General features: G+C 38.3%; 1 protein-coding gene and 1 pseudogene across 5 annotated transcripts in view; one reads left to right on the forward strand and one right to left on the reverse strand.

The window, feature by feature from the left end:
- POLD3 (DNA polymerase delta 3, accessory subunit) overlaps window positions 1-18652 on the reverse strand; it is a 107195-nt gene that overhangs the window by 25151 nt on the left and 63392 nt on the right. For 4 of the 5 annotated variants that reach the window (XM_026518102.4, XM_048217185.2, XM_026518100.4 and 1 more), the window contains 5 exons: window positions 15399-15438; window positions 14031-14163; window positions 8771-9035; window positions 7598-7670; window positions 2711-2876 (listed from right to left, as the gene is read on the reverse strand). In XM_026518102.4, the coding sequence (XP_026373887.2) occupies window positions 2711-2876; window positions 7598-7670; window positions 8771-9035; window positions 14031-14163; window positions 15399-15438 (677 nt within the window). The remainder of the gene's footprint in view (window positions 1-2710; window positions 2877-7597; window positions 7671-8770; window positions 9036-14030; window positions 14164-15398; window positions 15439-18652) is intronic. The other variant, XM_026518101.4, reaches the window with a different exon arrangement.
- Window positions 16186-16823, forward strand: LOC123002055 (GTP:AMP phosphotransferase AK3, mitochondrial-like; annotated as a pseudogene).

Genomic DNA, 18652 nt, shown 5'->3' on the forward strand with positions numbered 1-18652 from the left:
TCCAGGAATAATTTAAGCATGTTACACAAAATAAAAATATTGGTGTATATATATGCTACTATAAGTCCTGCTTCATTACTCGTGGTCTTAATTCCAGAGGATAGAAGAGTCAAAGTAGACCAATAAGGATTCTTTTTAAGGATACTCTGCTAACTGACCACAACTAAGTCACTTCATAGGGTGACCAGAATTAAACATTTTTCTAGCTCTTTATATTAATCATTGGAAGCTACTTACCAGCTCATCAGGAATCATTACAAATTCCTACAAATTCTTTCTTACCTCTCCTATTGGCCTTTCAATCATTCAACAAGCATTAAATAAGCAGCTACTAAGTAGAAGCTCTTTGCTAAACACTGAGGATGAAAGATGAAGAAATACTGTTCTCAAGAAGCTCTGGCAGGAGAAATAGATACGAACACCACCAAATATAAGACAATGTGATAGATATCAATGGACAAATAAAATGTTATGGGACAAGACTCTTGAAAACTGAAAGCTAAGTGGAAGTTTATCAGATTTTAAAAAAAGGGAGATAAAGATATTAAAGAGAAAAAACAAATATTTTAAAGAGGAAATATGGGCAAAGACATAGATGTAAGACCTTAACGTGATTCTAATGACATAATAAAAAACTAGATTCCATCTTGTCATTAGTTAGCTCCTCTGGATACTCTATCACACTATTCAAATATATATGAGATACAGATTTTATCTTCAAGTAACTTATTTCTTATGTAACTTTAAATATCAACTTATTTTTCTACCTCAAGCTAGAAAAAAACAAATTAAACCCTCAAGTGATTCGAAAAAAATAATAAAGAGCAGAAATCAATGAAATAAAATAGAAAAACATTAACAAAGCCAAAAGTTGTTATTCTGGGGCAAAAGATTAATAAAATTAATAAACCCTTTTATAAGCCTGATTAAAAAAAACCCTTTTATAAGCCTGATTAAAAAAAAACCCTTTTATAAGCCTGATTAAAAAAAAACTACCTATTACCAATATCAGGAATGAAAGAATGAAGGAATCTGTAGTGACAAGTACAGATTCTATCGACACTCAAAGGATAAGGCTATATTAGGAACCTTATGCCCATAAACTCAACAACTTAGATGAAATAAATTCCTTTAAAAGTATAACCAAAACTGGGGTGCCTGGGTGGCTCAGTCAGTTAAGTGTCTGCCTTCAGCTCAGGTCATGATCCCAGGGTCCTGGGATCAAGTCCTGCATCGGGCTCCCTGCGCAGGAGGGAGTCTGCTTCTCCCTCTGCCTCTGCCTGCCCCCCCGCAAATGAATAAAATCCTTAGGGAAAAAAATATATATATATATGTATATATATCTAAAACTGACCCAACAAGAACAAGAAAATTTAAATAGCTCCACTTAAAGAAACCATATTAATAAAATAAACCTTCCACCAAAGAAAACTCTCAGATTGGATTCACTAGTGAATTTTATCAAATCTTTAAGGAAAAAAAAATAATACACATCTTACATAAACTCTTTCAGAAAACAAAGGAGAAAGAAACTACTCCCAACTAATTTTATGAAGTTAGTGTAACTTTGATACTGAAATTTGATAAAGACATTGACAGAAAATAACTGATCTACAGCCCTTAGATGCAGTGGCCAAAATATCCTTATAATACTAGCAAACAGAATCCAACAATTTATAAAAAGGATAATGTCTTACGACCAAAGTGAAGTTTATCCCAAGAATGCAAGGTTGGTTTAACATTTAAAACCCAATCAAGATAAATTCACCACAATAAGAGAAACACCAAATTATCAGCTCAATAAATACAGAGAAAGCTCTGTCAAAATTTAGCACTCATTCATAAAAAAACCTCCGCAAAGTAGGAATAGAAAAAGATTGCCTCCATCTAGTAAACGGCATCTACTAAAAACATACGGTTAACATCATACTTGGTAATGAAATACTGAATGCGTTCCTGGCTATAACCATCAACAATGAGTGTCTTACCTATGGGCTAGGGACATTTTAATCCACCCATGTGACATATTCTTGGGGGTAAGGCCCACTGGACAGAACCTTGACCCTCTGAAACTTCAGCATTTTGTTGATGTTTTCTACTAGAGTAGCCCCAGCCTCGCTACAAAAGTCAAGTATTTCTGGGCCTATCAGTGCTGACAGTGTCTTTATAATTTCTTTCAACAGACTAATTCCTACCAACTATGAGGTAGTGTCTCAAATTCCTGGATCCATTTTTAACAGCTTGTGTGCTTTTTATTTTCTTTTCTAATTACATTTTACCACTTGAAAAATAAACTCATTGATATAAAAAGAAAACAAAGAACTTTTTCTCTTAAATTTGACTGGAAACAGTAACCCCTCGCTTGGCAATCTGAAGTGAAAAACAGACACAGACACAATCCGGCACACTTATGCCATGCCCACAAATTTAAAGTGAAGTAAAGAAAAAAAGACAATCAATCTAGATCGATGGGGCCCAAAAAACTGGCTTTGGGCTCTAAATCATCTAAACTGGCTGATTCCACAGTTCTACTTCACTAGATAAGCTGAGCTTCTCTCTCTCTCTTCATTTTGGTTATACGGCTGTATCCCTAAGGCATTAAGTAGGATTTAGTACCCAACTGAAAACTGCCTGCTGTCAATAAGCCCAAACAGACCTTCTCACCCCCAGCAGACACACTCCTACCCCACAGGCAACAAAATTTTCCTACCTTTTTTTTTCCTTCTGCTGCATCTTAACAGGCTCTGCTTTTTTGCTGGATTTCTTCAGGCCTGTAGGGGCTGCCAGCTTTGGTTCAGTGACAGACACTGGAGGTTGCTCCACTATTTTTTCTTCTTTCACTGCTTGTTCTGAATCCAAATTGACTTTAAGTTTATCTACAAATACAGTATAGCAGATGATATATAACTTCATCACGCAATATTAATCTATCATTCCTCTGACAGTCTACTAAGTGCCAAGTAATTTGTTAGGAGCAGGGGCTAAAGGGATAAAAAACAGTCCCTGTCCTAACAGAACTCAGGGTCTAGTCAGAGGAGAACACGTCTCCTTTCCAACTACCACTCTAACTCTAACTGTTTTCATTTCTGCCTCTTGCTAATCCCTCATTATATCACAGCCCCCAGGCCAAATAATAGTAAAAGCAGGGCTTACAAAAAGCAAATACAACTTTATGAGCTAACATCTTTCTCATTTATTAGATGAGAAAATTAAGAGTCTGAGGGATAAAAGATGTTTTCCAAGAGTACACAGCTTACAAATATTGACAACAGAAATTTGTACCAAGATCTTATTTTCTATTATATTCTATCTTCTTTTTTTTTTTTTTTTTAAAGATTTTATTTATTTATTTGACAGAGATAGAGACAGCCAGCAAGAGAGGGAACACAAGCAGGGGGAGTGGGAGAGGAAGAAGCAGGCTCATAGCGGAGGAGCCTGATGTGGGGCTCGATCCCACAACGCCGGGATCACGCCCTGAGCCGAAGGCAGATGCTTAACCGCTGTGCCACCCAGGCGCCCCTATATTCTATCTTCTTAAACCTGGATACTCTTATCATCTCACTACTATCTTAATGATATAATTAAAAGATTACTCTGGAATCAGAAAAGTTTGATTCGCACTGTTTCACTCTGGGTAAATTACCTAAAAGTCTTCTCTGTAAAAACTGAAGTAATATTTATGAGACTATTGTAAGGATTAAAAGGGATTAGTATGTGAGGTTAGATGACTTACCCAAGGTAACACTGGTAGAAAAGGTTAAGAGTCAGGATTTGAACCTAAGTCAGTTTAACTCCTCAAAATCCTTACCTCTTTCCCCACATCAAGCTGAAAAACACAAAAACAACCACTATGCTGTGCAGAGAACTAAGAAATGCAAGCAAGATGGGCCTAGCCATCTGAGAAATTATAGAACAGACTTCGTGCTCCATTTAGTGATAGTTTCTTTCAAGAGAAGTCACAAAATACTCTCGGAAAGCTGTCAACAAGCCTGAGGCTCAGTAAGTAGCTATGGTTATATGCTGTGAAACAGCTTAAGCCAGCTACAGTGTAGAAAAAAACAACTGATATCTTAGCCTTGGCCATCACGCACAGCTTAATATAATAGTTTATAAATAAAGTATATTTTGTGAAAGAACAGATGATGGATAAAAGTATAACATGCAATCTGTTTATACTTTATTTATTTTTTAAGATTTTATTTATTTATTTGACAGACAGAGAGACAGCCAGTGAGAGAGGGAACACAAGCAGGGGGAGTGGGAGAGGAAGAAGCACGCTCTTAGCGGAGGAGCCTGATGTGGGGCTCGATCCCAGAACGCCGGGATCACGCCCTGAGCCGAAGGTGGACGCTTAACCGCTGTGCCACCCAGGCGCCCCTATACTTTATTTTTTGAAGACTTCACTGAGAATTCTGAATGGTGGAATCCACTAGAGAATTGTGGCATTCTCTCCTGACTTTTCAAAACTGCTGTTCGCAAGTATCGGTACTTCTCAAACTTTTCCACCGAATTGTACAGGAGAGTAAACATGCATCTCCAGGGGGTAGAGAGTCGTAAATGACCCTCAAAAAGCAAGTTCTCTGAAGTTGCACGTATATCCTTACAGTTTATGCAAATTTTGCATTCTGTTACAGAATTTATATCACATTGACAGCAACTGTTTTAAAATTACAAAAAAAGTTAACTATTTCCTACCTCCCTCTTGGGGGAAGGAAAGAGAAGCTATTGCATCGAGTCTACCAATTTCAGGAAACTGATCTTAATTATAACACCAGTGATCAAACAGATTTCAACATCCAGAGTTTTTACTCTCTGTCTTGGTTTCACAGTATTTGAGGAACTCCTAACTCATTCACATATGTAGCTACAATTGCCAATTAGCTGTTAAGGAGGCAGTTCATTGCAACATTTTCAGACTACTGTTAAGGAAAATTAAACACACTTTTTTCTTTTTATCTGAATGATCAAGTCATTTGTATCATCTGACTAATAAAAAGCATCTCCTTTTTTATACTCAAGAAAATACAAACACCAATACAGGATACAGATGACTTCTTAGTTTTGTCACCAATGCTGTAACTTTTTTTCACATAGAAAGCATTAAGGTTCTTGTTAATGAGATAATTTACATACCAAAAAATTCACCCTTTTACTAAAACTCAGTGGTTTTTAACTGGGCAAACATCACCACTATCCAAATTCAGAACATCTTCATCACCCCAAAAAGGAACCCTCTACCCATTAGTCGCTCCCTAATCCCAACTCCGGCCATCACACTAATCTACTAACATTCTACATCCTGTCTCGATAGATTTGCCTATTCTGGACATCTTGTATAAAGAGAATTACATAATCTGTGGCCTTTCCTGTCTAGCTTCTTTCACATGTTTCAAGGTTCATCCATATCATAGGACAGGTTCATTCCTTTTTTATGGCTCAGTAATAGTGGGACTGTTGTGGGACTGAATGGCTCAGTCAGTTGAGCATCTGACTTCGGCTCAGGTTGTGATCTTGGAGTCCTGGGATCAAACCCCGTATTGGGCTCCCCACTCGCCAGGGAGTCTGCTTCTCCCTCTCCCTCTGCCCCTCCCCTACTCGTGCTCTGTTTCCCTCTCTCTCAAATAAGTAAAATATTTTTAAAAATAATAGTAACATTCCATTGTGTGGTTCTATCACATTTTGATTATCCATTCATCAGATGATGGACCTTTGGGTTGTTTCCACTTTTTAGCTATTATGAATAATGCTGCTATGAACATTTGTGTACAAGTTTTTGTGTGGACATACAGTTTTAATTCACTTGAGTAGATATGTAGGAGAGGAAGTGTTGGATAACTGTTTAACTTTTTGAAGTACTGCCATACTGTTTTTAGAACAAGCACATCATTTTATATTCCCCACAGCAATGTATGAGGGTAACTGTTACACTTGCTATTGTCCAGCATTAAGTTTTAAATGCTTCAAGTCCCCACAACACTTTCCATCCAACTCTCTTCATTTTCATCATAATCTTGTCACGTGTCCAATGCAATAAAAATATTCATCATTTTACTCTAAACATTCATCCCTGAAAAAACATCTGTTAAATAAATCAACTTTAGAAGCCATTCTTTTTATTAGGTAAATATTTAATTCTTTTATTTTATCCAGTTTCCCCACTCCCTCTATTACTGTTACTGTCTGCCTAGCAATTATAATCATTGACTATTTTATTCTTCATTTGTCAGTCTCTCCTAGTAGTACACAAGGACCATGAGGGCAGAGATCTCACTTGTCCACATTTTTCCATTGTATCACCATGCATAATGGTTCCAAGTACACAGTAGTTACTCAATAAATATTTCCTAAACACATGAGTAAATAAGTGTATACTTCTGTATAGCTTGGCTTTTTTATGACTAGCAAATATTCATGGCTTATATATTTTAGAAATAATAAAAATGTTTAAATTCACTGGTTACAAATACACCAGAAACAACAAAATAAAACAAAATAAAATAAAAATGTGGACCTAATAGTCACCAAGAAACCACACAATCTGATTCGGTTTAGTGGACCAGTACCAGCCATGCTGGCCAGTGACTTTAGCACCATCTATTTTCACAGAAGTAGGGAGCCCTCCTTGTGCACTCTGCCCGCAACAATACAACGTGCTTTCCAATAACCTGAAAGTATCAAATTCTCCATCTATTTTCAGAACAAAAAACCTTCTCTGATAGCTTTTATGGCAAATAAACACTATCACCCCAAAGCCTACTCCAACCACTAATTTGACCATCATGGGAAAGCAGAATTCGGACTAATTTTGCTTGCCTAGGCATGTAACAGAATGCCTACCCACAAGATCTCTGTAAAACTGATGCTCCAAGAAAGTGTGCCATAATTATCCCGCGGCTCCTGAATTCTTTCTGGTATTATGCCACAGACCCTCAGGGGATGTGTACTTGGTATGAGAAGTATGAAAATATGTGACTACTGGTTCTTTCCATATGAAAGAATTCTTATTTTTAAAAATTTTTAAATAAAGGCGATTTTGCTTTCTCAAAAAGTATTATTTTTAAGTGGCCACTACCCCCAGCCCGGCTCTTCTAAATCATACTGAGGTCCAGTTCATTATCATAAGTAATCTGTAAAAAATAACTGTAGAAAGTCAAAGATTTGTTTTTGCAACCCCCTAGGAGACAGGGGTAATAATTAATAATGGTCACATGAGGCAAACCTGACCCCAGCACCTAGGATATTAACCTCAACACTGCACTATATAACCAAGCAGCCTCCCTTCTAGTTTGTCACCCATTTTCAAGAGCCCTATGAAACAAATAATAAATTCTTTTTCCAAGGCAGGAAGTAAAAACAGGAGTATAAAACTACCCTACAAGAGATCTAAACTGAACCCAGCTCACCCATAAAATCCACTGTTCCAGTTGGGTTACTTCCATTCAATATTTGGTCAGTAGACTGCAATTTTATGTTAGGATGCAGGAAGGTTGCATGACATACCAGATGGGTAAAAACTGGACAAGGTAGCTTTCACCTCAAATATGTTATTATATTAACATTCATGTATTAATCAAAGGAAGGTAAAAAACATGCTTACTCATAGCAGCTTTTCCAAAAAAATTGCTCATCACATTCCCTTTCCCTGGTGGCTTGTTGCCTGTGGAAGGTACCTAAAAGCAGAAAACACACGTGATTTTTTTCTAGTGTCTAAGGCTGTTCTTCAAATAGCCGTCTTAATCTCTTCAATAGCAGGGCACACTATCACGATGGCACAATTTCTATATAATCATGCCAAAATGTGTCGGCATTAGATATAAGAACAAATCCAGACCAGAGTATCTGATGTTAATCTCCAAAGCTTTCTTGCTCATAGTTCTTACAGACTTACTATCCATGAATGTGTCTTAACTTTTGAGTATATTAAAAAACTTGATAGAATTAAAACAGATCAGAGGCAGTATGGTACACACGGGATGGGCAGGAGAACCTCCAAAACGTTACATTTGTAACAATCAAAGTGGACTTGAACACTGGTTGTGCCACTTAATAGCAATCTGATATCCAGGCGAATCACTCAACGAAGTCTAGTGCTACCACATATGAAAGGGAGACCTCTCCCTCACTGACCTCTTAGGAGGATTTAAGCAAAGATTAACTACTGGCACACATTAGTTCTATAAATGTTAGTGTTTTCCCTCCATTCCCCTCTCCTTTCCCAAAGCGGAAGTTGTAAAATCACAATGAAGGTAATAACAATAATTATACTTTTCTGGAGTATTTTTAAATAGTGTTTTAATGAGACTTTTCTTAAGTCAATGCACTTAAGTTACCTCAGATGAGTGAACAATAATAAACTAAAGGAAGCAGATGAAGAAAAAAACAAAAATTCATAAAACAGAACGAGAATGTTAAATATACTAAGAAGAAAGATAGACATGATAAAGCTCAGAATATAAGATGTTCCCAAAATGACATATTGCCAATACACAATTCCTTGAACTTTGTAATTTTCAAATGTTCTTCTCATTGCATTATCTGGCTTACACAACAACCTTGCAATGTGTACGGGGCCGTTTTACAGGAGAATCCGAGGCTTGGTGAAAAGCATTATCACTATTTCAGATGAGAATATCAAGAATTAAAGGATTCAGACTAAAGTAGAAAAACTAGAATGTATTATTATATATCAGAACCTTACATGATTAAACCATAACTAATGCTTTTCCGATTACCCATTCTGAGCTATAAAGACATATCTTTAAAGACTTACATTTGTTACCTCTTTAGTCTCTGTTTTGGTTTCCTTGTTGGCATCTTGGGTTTTAGATGCAGCTTTAGAGGCAAACATTCCCATTATCCCTTTGGGCTGCTGGAAAATCTGTTTGGAGGTAGGTGGACTGTGACCATTGGTTGTCAACTCATTATTGGCTGGTGTCTCACTTGATACTTGAAGACTTGACTGCTCACACTTTTCAAAAGATGAGGACTCAGCAGCAGCTCTGGGGACTGCAGCTGCACATTGTATGGCACTAAACCTGAGGCCACAAATGTTACATTAATTTCAAAGTCTTGCTTCTTCACACAATACTTTCTAACTCTAATGCAATTAGAAAATTTGAGAACTAAAATGGATTTTAGAAATTATTTTGTGCAAAACTCTCATTTAGATACAAAACAAGTATTGGGGAGACGCTGAGGGACTTGCCCTAGATTATACATCTGGTTAGTAATAGAACTGGGACTGGAATCCAATGTCTTCTACCATACCGTATTGACTATCTTTACTTTGTTGAAGAAAGCATCTTAATTCAAAACAAAAAGAATACACCAAAGATAACAAAAGATTAGTAATTTCACCATCCTTGGGAAATCAAATGATTATCTCTTGTTTTTAAAGATCTTCAACTTAGAGGACTACATATGCAATAAATATTGACTGAACCAAAATTATGAGCTTTAAATATTAACAAATTTCCTGGCAACTCTTCTGGCCAGAGTGGATCATGCTTTAAAACAAGGAAGAAGCTGGGAACAGAGCCACTGGCTCCTGTGACTGGTGGTCCTTCACTGTCACTTGTTAATAATTTCTAATAATACCAACTAACAGTACCAGACAAATATGCCCAAAACCAAGTAAAGAAATCTGGCACGGTATGCATGGCATTATTAAAGGGAACATTCATCTCTTTTTCTATAATCATTGTAGATGTGCCTATTTCATACAAATCACAGCTGTGCTTAAAGCAAAGTTACCCCACTTTTCTAACAAAGGACAACATTTGATTTCCCCCAGTCTTTAGCTTACTGAGGGTTGGTGAGAACTCCTTGGCTGTAGGGAAGGGCACTACTCATCTTTTCTTTTAATTTTTTATTTTTAAAGATTTTATTTATTTATTTGACAGAGAGAAAGAGAGAGCCAGCGAGAGAGGGAACACAAGCAGGGGGAGTGGGAGAGGAAGAAGCAGGCTCCCGGCGGAGGAGCCTGATGTGGGGCTCGGTCCCAGAACACTGGGATCACGCCCTGAGCCGAAGGCAGACGCTTAACGACTGCGCCACCCAGGCGCCCCACTATTCATCTTTTGTATTTTAGGTACACAGTACGAGACCTGGCACACAGAAATACTAGTGAGAGAATGATACATAGAAATACTAGTGAAAGAATGATAACTGAAGTCCCTGGAAGTGACACTCCTGGTCTCTCTCTTCTTCAATGTATCACCTCAACTCGGGGTGGGAGAACATGGAGGTTAAGAAAGAAACGATGTGGTAATAATAATTATCTCTAAAATCAACCAGGCACAACTTCAAGATTAACTGCTACAATAACTAGCCTAAGAAAAAAGTCTCTGATAAATCATTTAATTTCAGAAGTAACTTAAGACTGAACAGCCCCAAAGCTAGAGTGTATAGCTCCAAAAATCTTCCACTGATTTACTCTGGTCCGCTTCAGAAAACCCCCCTCTAACACAAATATTCTGTGCATCAGAGTTAAGAACAGACGGAATCATTTCCTTTCACCCACTAGTCTTCCTCTCTAGCCTTGCAGTGCTTCCATGTACAAGGAAAAAGAGCAATGTTTTATTTCATTGTCAACATCTAAAGTTGGCCCCGAGACAACTCTTTCTCCATTTGGTCTACATTCCACACCTTGGGGTCAGGACCAGAAATTGGCAATAAGGAAGAGACCAAGTTAGGCTGGGAACATGTCCGAAGAGAGAAGCATCTGCTCAGTCCTAAAATTTCAACTTTCTTCCTGTCATAGCACTTCTTAAAACACACGGAACAATGAGTCAGATCTCAGTTGGCCCATAATTCTCAGGACCAAATACAAACTTCTTTATTGGAGATAAATTCTTCACATTTCTACCCATGATACTTTAAGTATTTAAGTAAAGTTTCATTAAAGTGCTTCCTATTGCCACATTTCTACTTGCCATGTTTACTTTAGTGGTCCCTGAGCAAATTTCATTTTGAACTTTTGAGTCACCTTTATTCCTGTTTGCTTACTTATTAGATACAACCGAAGAACTGATGTTTAGAGCTTCACATGTCATAACTACATTTTAATACAGGTTATTTCTGGAATTTAATAATATAATTTACATAAACATATCAGCGTATTCATCTTTTCTTGTGATCCTTCCCTAAAAAACACCACTTATAAATGATTACTCTTTAGCTATGTAATTATATTTATTTAATAAATATTTGTATGCTTATTATACTTAAGGTTTTGAACTGTAGAATAAAAGAACTATTGTCTATCATTAATTCTCGCAACAATTACTTATTGAATGCTTACCATTTGCTAGGCACCATTTTGGATACAAAATAGACACAATCCCTATTCTCATGGGACTTTCAGAAACTGTATTTGGCAAGTCTATATCTATTTCTCCTCAAGGACCTGGTACTATCAGTTATCCCATCTTCCCCAGTAACTTCAACCATTTCTTCTTTTATGGCTCTTTCCTAACACTCAAGGCTTCTCAACTTCAAAAATGTATAGATCCTCCCTTAGTCTCAATCCCTCTTTAGTTACCTCTCTTCTTCCTCCATTTTACAGTCAAATTTCCTGGAAAGAGTTGTTCATATTTGCTGTCTCACTTTCTCTTGCTCCCATTTACTCAGCTGACCAGAATCTGGTCACTGCATTGAAAACCCTCTTACCAAGGCCATGACTAAATCCAATGGACACTTTTCAGTTCCTATTTTACTTAGCTTCTCAGCAAGGTATGACATTGTCAATCAGTCCCTCCTTGAGACTCTTTCCTTAGCTTTTAGAACCCCAAATACTCTTGTGATTTTCCTCTCATCTCTGGTTGCTCCCATTTAGGCTCCTCTTCTCTTGCCCATCCCTTGAAAAATGGCTATCATTTAAATAGTGCTTACCATGTGTCAAGCACCATTACAAGTGTTATATATGTTCATTCATATATTCTTTGTCAACCCTTTGAGGTTGGTACCATTGTTAGCTTCATTTTACTGAGGAGGAAGTTGAGGCACAGAGAGGTTAAATAATTTGCTCAAAGTTATACAGCCAGTAATTGTGGCCTGGAGTTTGACTTTCTGCCCTCTTTCATTCTATACATTCCTTCTGCATGACTATATCTACTGTTGTGGCCCAATTAATTAGCTATTTTCTGATTCCAAAATCTCTATCTTCACACCAGACTTCTCTCCTTGACTCTAGACTAGTGCATGGACATCTCCACTTGGACTCCCCACGGGCTTCCCAAACTCAACATGTCCAAACCCAATTCGTCATTTTTCCTTCTCTCTCCAAGCCTACTTCTTCCCACATATTCTCTTTCTTAGTGATGACACCATCATCCATCCAGACACATGGCCATCATCCTTAACACCATGAACACCCACCCCAAAACACACACACACACACACACACCTGGTCCCCAAGCATTAAAAAATCCAGGTTTTGACAGCATGACTCTTTTAACCTTCATACCGCTTCGCCCCCAACACCACTACCATACTTCAGATAACTGTCATCTCCACCCTGACTAACTACAACATCTCTCCTCACTCACTGATGGCTTTGTCTCCCAATTATTCATTCCCTTCTGATCTAAGTTCACCACTACAGCCAAATGATCTTTTTTTTTTTAAGATTTTATTTATTTATTCATTCAGAGAGAGCACGTGCGCATGCACATGCGCGAACATGGGGAGGGGCAGAGGGAGAGAGAATCTCAAGCAGACTCCCTGCTGAGCACAGAGCCCAACACAGGGTTCAATCTCACGAGCCTGAGATCATGACCTGAGCCAAAATCAAGAGTCAGATGCTTAACCAACTGAGCCACCCAGGTGCCCCCAAGTGATCTTTCTGTAATGCAATTTTGATCATTTCACCCACCTGCTTCAAAATCTTCAGAGGCTCCCCAGTGCCCTCAGAATAAAGTCTGAACTCCTTACCCTAGTGGTCAAAGCATATAATCTGACACATACTTCCATCTTATATCTCATTATTATTTCCCACCTCTCACTCTAAGTTCCCACCACGGAAAACGACTGTGGTCCCACACAAGCACCAGGTTTTCTCACAGCTCTGTCCTTACTTTCCTACTTCTCCTGTGACTGGCTACTTCTATTCAGGCCTTCAGGCCTCACCTTAGCTGCCACACCTCCAGAAAGCCTTCTCTCTTTTGCCTCCTCAATCAAAAGTGGGGGATGAGTGCTCCCCCAAACATCCTCCTACAGTATCCCTCCTATTATAGCACTGTCACACTATGCTGTAATTACCTCCCCTAGGACCATCAGCTGCACAAGCAGGTACTGGGCCACATTCACTCCATCGTGTGTGGCATGGTATAGGTACTTATCGGATCTTTGTGGAATGAATTCAAATCATCTCACTTAGTACCTTTCAAAGTAGTAGGTGCTTAATATGTCTGGGGAACTGACTTGAACCTTCAATACAACCCCACAAAGTAGGCATTATTATATTTAATTTAAGAATGAAAAACCCACAGCTCAAAAGAGTTTAAGTAATCTGTCCAAAACCACCAGGCTATTCAGCGGCAAAGCCACAACACAAGCCTATGCACTGCAGTCCATCACCTCACTGAAGACGACACAAAGGATACAAAAGATGAACAAGATCTGATCCTGGTTGTGGAAGATAAAATGCTTTTGGACGGAAGGTAGAGGGATAACAAATTAGAAATAGTTTTTGAAGGCCGTCTGAATTGGTTCTTGAAAAATGGGTGGGATTTAGACAAGCAGAGACTGGGGTAAGGGAGTAATGAGGGGGCACAACAAACATTTCGGGTGGCGGTGACAGGATAAATACATGAGAAATAGATTTATGGGGAGTCCACTGGGGTTTTCAGTATGGGTTGTGGCTGCTATTTTTCACCTTATGATGTACTAATAAAACCAGGCATGTGTCTTACTGCAAGATAAATGGGGTTTTACTTGACCTGGCATTCACTATTAAGAGGCAGCCACTGTGTAAACATCTTACAAAATCAATTCGTAAAGAAGCCCACAAGGAACATTAAGGAGCTCACTTGCTGCAGTTCTGCAAGTTGCTTTTAAGGATGTCATAGTCCGTATTGAACAGAGGCCCACTGTCCTTTAGCATGGCTTTCTGGATGCTGTACACATGGATGCTGGCAGTCACCGCTAGCTTGGACTTCACCGCTACAAGTCAACAGGAAAAGCAGTCTGTTAATACACAAACTTCATAGCGTGTGGGCACAGTAACAAGAAACCCTTCTGCATTAAAACCATTTGCAATCTGTGGTAGTCCAAAAGCTCTGAAAGGCCAGAGTCACATACACAGTATAACATCAGCTCTTCTGTCTGTAACTGGAACATCATGACAAGGTAGGTGGTGGTGAGTCAGTTCTAAGTACAACACCTGTGAGGGTATCACTCATCCAGTGGACTTTCAGTAAACATGAATGAATGATTGATGATGACTATGATTTTTTTTTTTCAGTCACGGAAGAATCTTACACTCTAGCATATAATTAAAGAATAAGTAATTTCTATCTGAGAAGACTCAGTTATATAATTCAATTTTTGTGTAGAGAAAGCAACTCTATAACAAAACTACTACTAGCCAGGTAAGTCTGCCGGAAAAAAACCGCAAAAGAACATCACAAGAACAAATGTTAGGTTCCACGAAGAAAGGGACTGTGACTGAGTCTCCATCACCTAGCATAGAACTTGACAGAGTAAATACTCATTATGTATCTACTAAATGAATAAACCTCACTTCGGCCACCACTGTAGGAATTCAGAAAGACAAAAGTGGACATCAGCACCACCCTGAATACCTCAGTTATTTTGTAAGAAAATGACACCACTGGCAGGAGTCTTTGTACACCAAGAACAACAGCGCAGGTTTTGTCTTGAGACGTATGTCCAGACCATGTGGCCCTTGGCATAGAATTCCTTTGAACTGGATTTTTAAATAATAGAACCGTAGTATTCATAATCTTGAAATGGAAAAATAAATTTAATTTAGAAGTTATATTAAGTCTTTCTGACTTTAGAAAAGCATTCTTTAATTTTCTTCCTAAAAAACTGTTATGGCACACAACACAATATTTAGAGGCTATTGTCTTTTTTCAGTTGATGAGGTGTTCCATATGGTATTCATGATAGTTTTTTGCATGAATGACATGAGTTTTGAGATCCTGTAATAAAAGTGCTTTGTAAATGTCAGCAGCTATTGGTCTTAAAAATGGGAAGTTAGTCAGAGGTGGAATCCTATTTTAATGTGTTTCAGAAACTACTAATAAAAGGAATATTCAGCTTTTCAGTTAAATAGCTAAATATATTGTATGCAGATGCTAAGGGCAGATTTTTTACTGTACGTACATTGATGCCATAAGAGGAAAATCTTGCTAAGTCACTAAAACACTTACCTTCCAATTTATCTTCTCTCACTACCGCAACCTTGTGGCACTGTAAGGAAATAACACTTCATTACAATTTAAAGTAGTGATACAACTTGGAATTTTAAAGTTTCTTTGCTGATAATTCAATTACACTTGGATGTTAAAATAGGAACATCAGATACCCCTAAAAATCTGTGTACAGGGGCACCTGGGTGGCTCAGTCGGTTGAGGATCTGACTCCTGGTTTCAGCTCAGGACATGATCTCAGGGTCCCTGGGATGCAGGCCTCAGAATCTGCTTGCCCCTCTCCCTCGCCTTCTGCCTCTCCCCCCAGCTTAACTAACTAAACTAACTAACTAAATAAATAAGTAAAATCTTCTAAAAAAATCTGTGCACAGGCACCCAGGTGGCTCAATTAGTTAAGTGCCTTCAGCTCAGTTCGTGATTCCAGGATCAAGCCCTATGTTGGGCTCCCCGCTCAGCAGGTAGTCTGCTTCTCCCTCTCCCTCTACTCCTCCTCCCCACCCTGCTCACGCTCACCCTCTCTCTCTCTCTCTTGCTCACTCTCTCTCTCAAATAAAATCTTTTTAAAAAAATCTGTGTACAGTTTAATAAAGTCAGACTTATTTTTAACTTGTTTAAAATTTCTCCATCTGGGTAAGAAAAGTGATAAAATATACATATCAATACAATCGAAAACCAAACAAAAGGCAGCCCCCAGCTCACAGTGCTGCCAGCCCGCAGAAGACGGTGAGTGTGAAGCCAGGCCAAAGTCCCACTATCTGTGGGACCCGGCCTACTGAATGCAGTGATCATGGTGGCACTGAGCTCAGGCAAGGTGTGTCATCATACGTCACCAATACTTCAAGCTGAAGCACCTCTCCAGCAGGGAACCAGTGTACAACAGGCTTGGGGCACAGAAACTGGCGTGTTAGCCAAGACTTTCACTGAACAAGGGAAGCTCATTTCGGACAATGTCATGACTCAGCTCGGCCCTTCACGAGCTGAAAAATCTCACCCAATATAGCTGGCTATTGGATAGTTTTCCAAGGCACTTTCGCAGGCAGAAGCCCTGGATAGTTTATCAGATAGTGAGTAATCTGAACATGCTCTTCGAGGTCATGAAGCAACCAACATCCACTGCGTGTTAAATTCATCTGCCTAGCCACCAAGTCTACAACATCAAAGTCGACTCTCCCAAAACCACGGGCCTTGGTGATCTGACCGGAGAGCCTCTCATCCAGTGTGAGAGTAGCAGATGAGAGATGGTTCTCAAGAGATTGAAGCTTTACAAAGCCCAAACAGAACTGGTCCTGGAATATTACCTACCAGACAAAAGGGGTATTAGAAACATTCTCCAGAACAGAAACCGACAAGATCTGGCCCTATGTGTATGCTTCCCTACAAACAAAAGTTCAACAAATAAACCAGAAAATATCAGTTACTTCATGAGGAAAACTGCATTCACCTAGTAAGATGAGCAGAAGCTCCTTATCCATGCATTTAGAAGCTCCTTGTCCTAAGACTGGCATCTATGAATTCTTTGAAAATTATATTAGTTTCATTTCTACTGATTTTATCTGGAAATTAAGGAAGTGCCAAATAAGTCAGATATGAAGAGTCATCTTTTGAAATCACGTAGTGTGTTTTATTCAGTCAGCTATGGGGGTGCAAATGAAAAACATCAGAAATGTCTAAATTAAAAAAAAAGAACTTTGAGAGCATAATTAAAAGAGCAACTGGTAGTAACCTAACATTCGTTCAGAAGAGTAAGCGGCTGATAAAGTTTCCTTACTTTCTGGAAAAGAAACAAAAAAATTCCATGTCATTCGGGGAAAGTATCTCTCCAGAGGGTTTTGCATAGAAAAGACATCTTTAACACTGTGGTGTACGGCTCTCTGAGACACTATGTCTATAAAATTCCAGGAAAAAAACCAACTGGATTTACAGATTAGTTGCAGGATGCAAATTCACTGCTGCCTTTACCTAAGACACTTATTTTATTCTTTTTTTTAAGATTTTTTTTTTTGAGAGAGAGAGTCCGAGGGCGAGCAAGTGAGGGAACAGAGGGGTGGGGCAAAGGGAGAAAATTCCCCAAGCAGACTCCCTGCTGAGCACAGAGCCCAAATCAGGGCTCGACCTCACACACCATGAGATCATGACCTGAGCTGAACCCAAGAGTCAGACACCTAACCAACTAAGCCACCCAGCGACCCTACACTAAGACATTTATAAACTAGCCATATATGCTCAATTTATTTTGTTGTTAAACATATCTTCCATTTACTCAGAATTTTCAATGTTATAAAAATGTATTAATTAGCAAATAGGAAAATTTATTTTCCTAAGATTTTTCTTTTGAGAATACATGTGAACTGAGGGATATGATGTATGTTAGAAATTGACATAAGTTCTTGCAAAAACACCCAAGTCGAATTTTCAACAGAAAGTGTAATTAAAGTCTTATGGTTTCAGATGTTATTCAGTTTAGAAATGTGTGCTTTAGGATTTAGTTAGTTTTGCTTTTTAAACAAAATGTAAGATCTGCCTTGATGAGTAACAAATTAAAGTACAAAAAAAAAAAAAAGAATAAAAGAAAACCCATTTTATTCTGGGCACTTAAAATATGAATGCCAGCCAGTGGTTCTTATGTATTTTGTGGGGGGCGGGGGCGGTGGGGAGACTTATTTTCCTTTCTTTTGATTTTTAAAAATCAATGTTGGTCTTTCAAAATGGACCAAGGATTTTAAGAAGGATTATAGTAAACACTTCATTCTTTAAAAAAAAAAAGAAAAAGAAAATGTTGTAAAGATTTTATTTGACAGAGAAAGACAAAGCGAGAGAGGGAACACAAGCAGAGGGAGAGGGTAAATGTAAACTGATATAATCTGAGAATGAGGAAAGGTTTCCTAACTATAAACACTAAGAGTTAACTTAATCCATAAAAACTAACAAATATATAACTCTGAATGACAAAAATAAACTCTAACAAAGTACAAAGACAAATGATGAAGTGGAAAAAATATCTGATATTAACTCTTTGCTCACTAGAGTTAATCATATCACAAAGAGTTACATATCACAAAGAGTTAATACACAGCTCCTAAAATAGAGAAAGACACTCCTTTAGAAAAACAGGCAAAAGGTATGAACAGACAGTTCACAGGAAAAGAAATGCAACTGACCCTGAAACAGATGACAACATGCATTGTGTGGAGAAGGTGGCTCTCGCACATTACTGGTGGGAATGAAAAATGGGGAGGTATTTGGCAATTACCCAA

The sequence above is a fragment of the Ursus arctos genome, unplaced genomic scaffold (genome assembly GCF_023065955.2).
Source record: "Ursus arctos isolate Adak ecotype North America unplaced genomic scaffold, UrsArc2.0 scaffold_22, whole genome shotgun sequence".
Lineage (NCBI taxonomy): Eukaryota > Metazoa > Chordata > Mammalia > Carnivora > Ursidae > Ursus > Ursus arctos.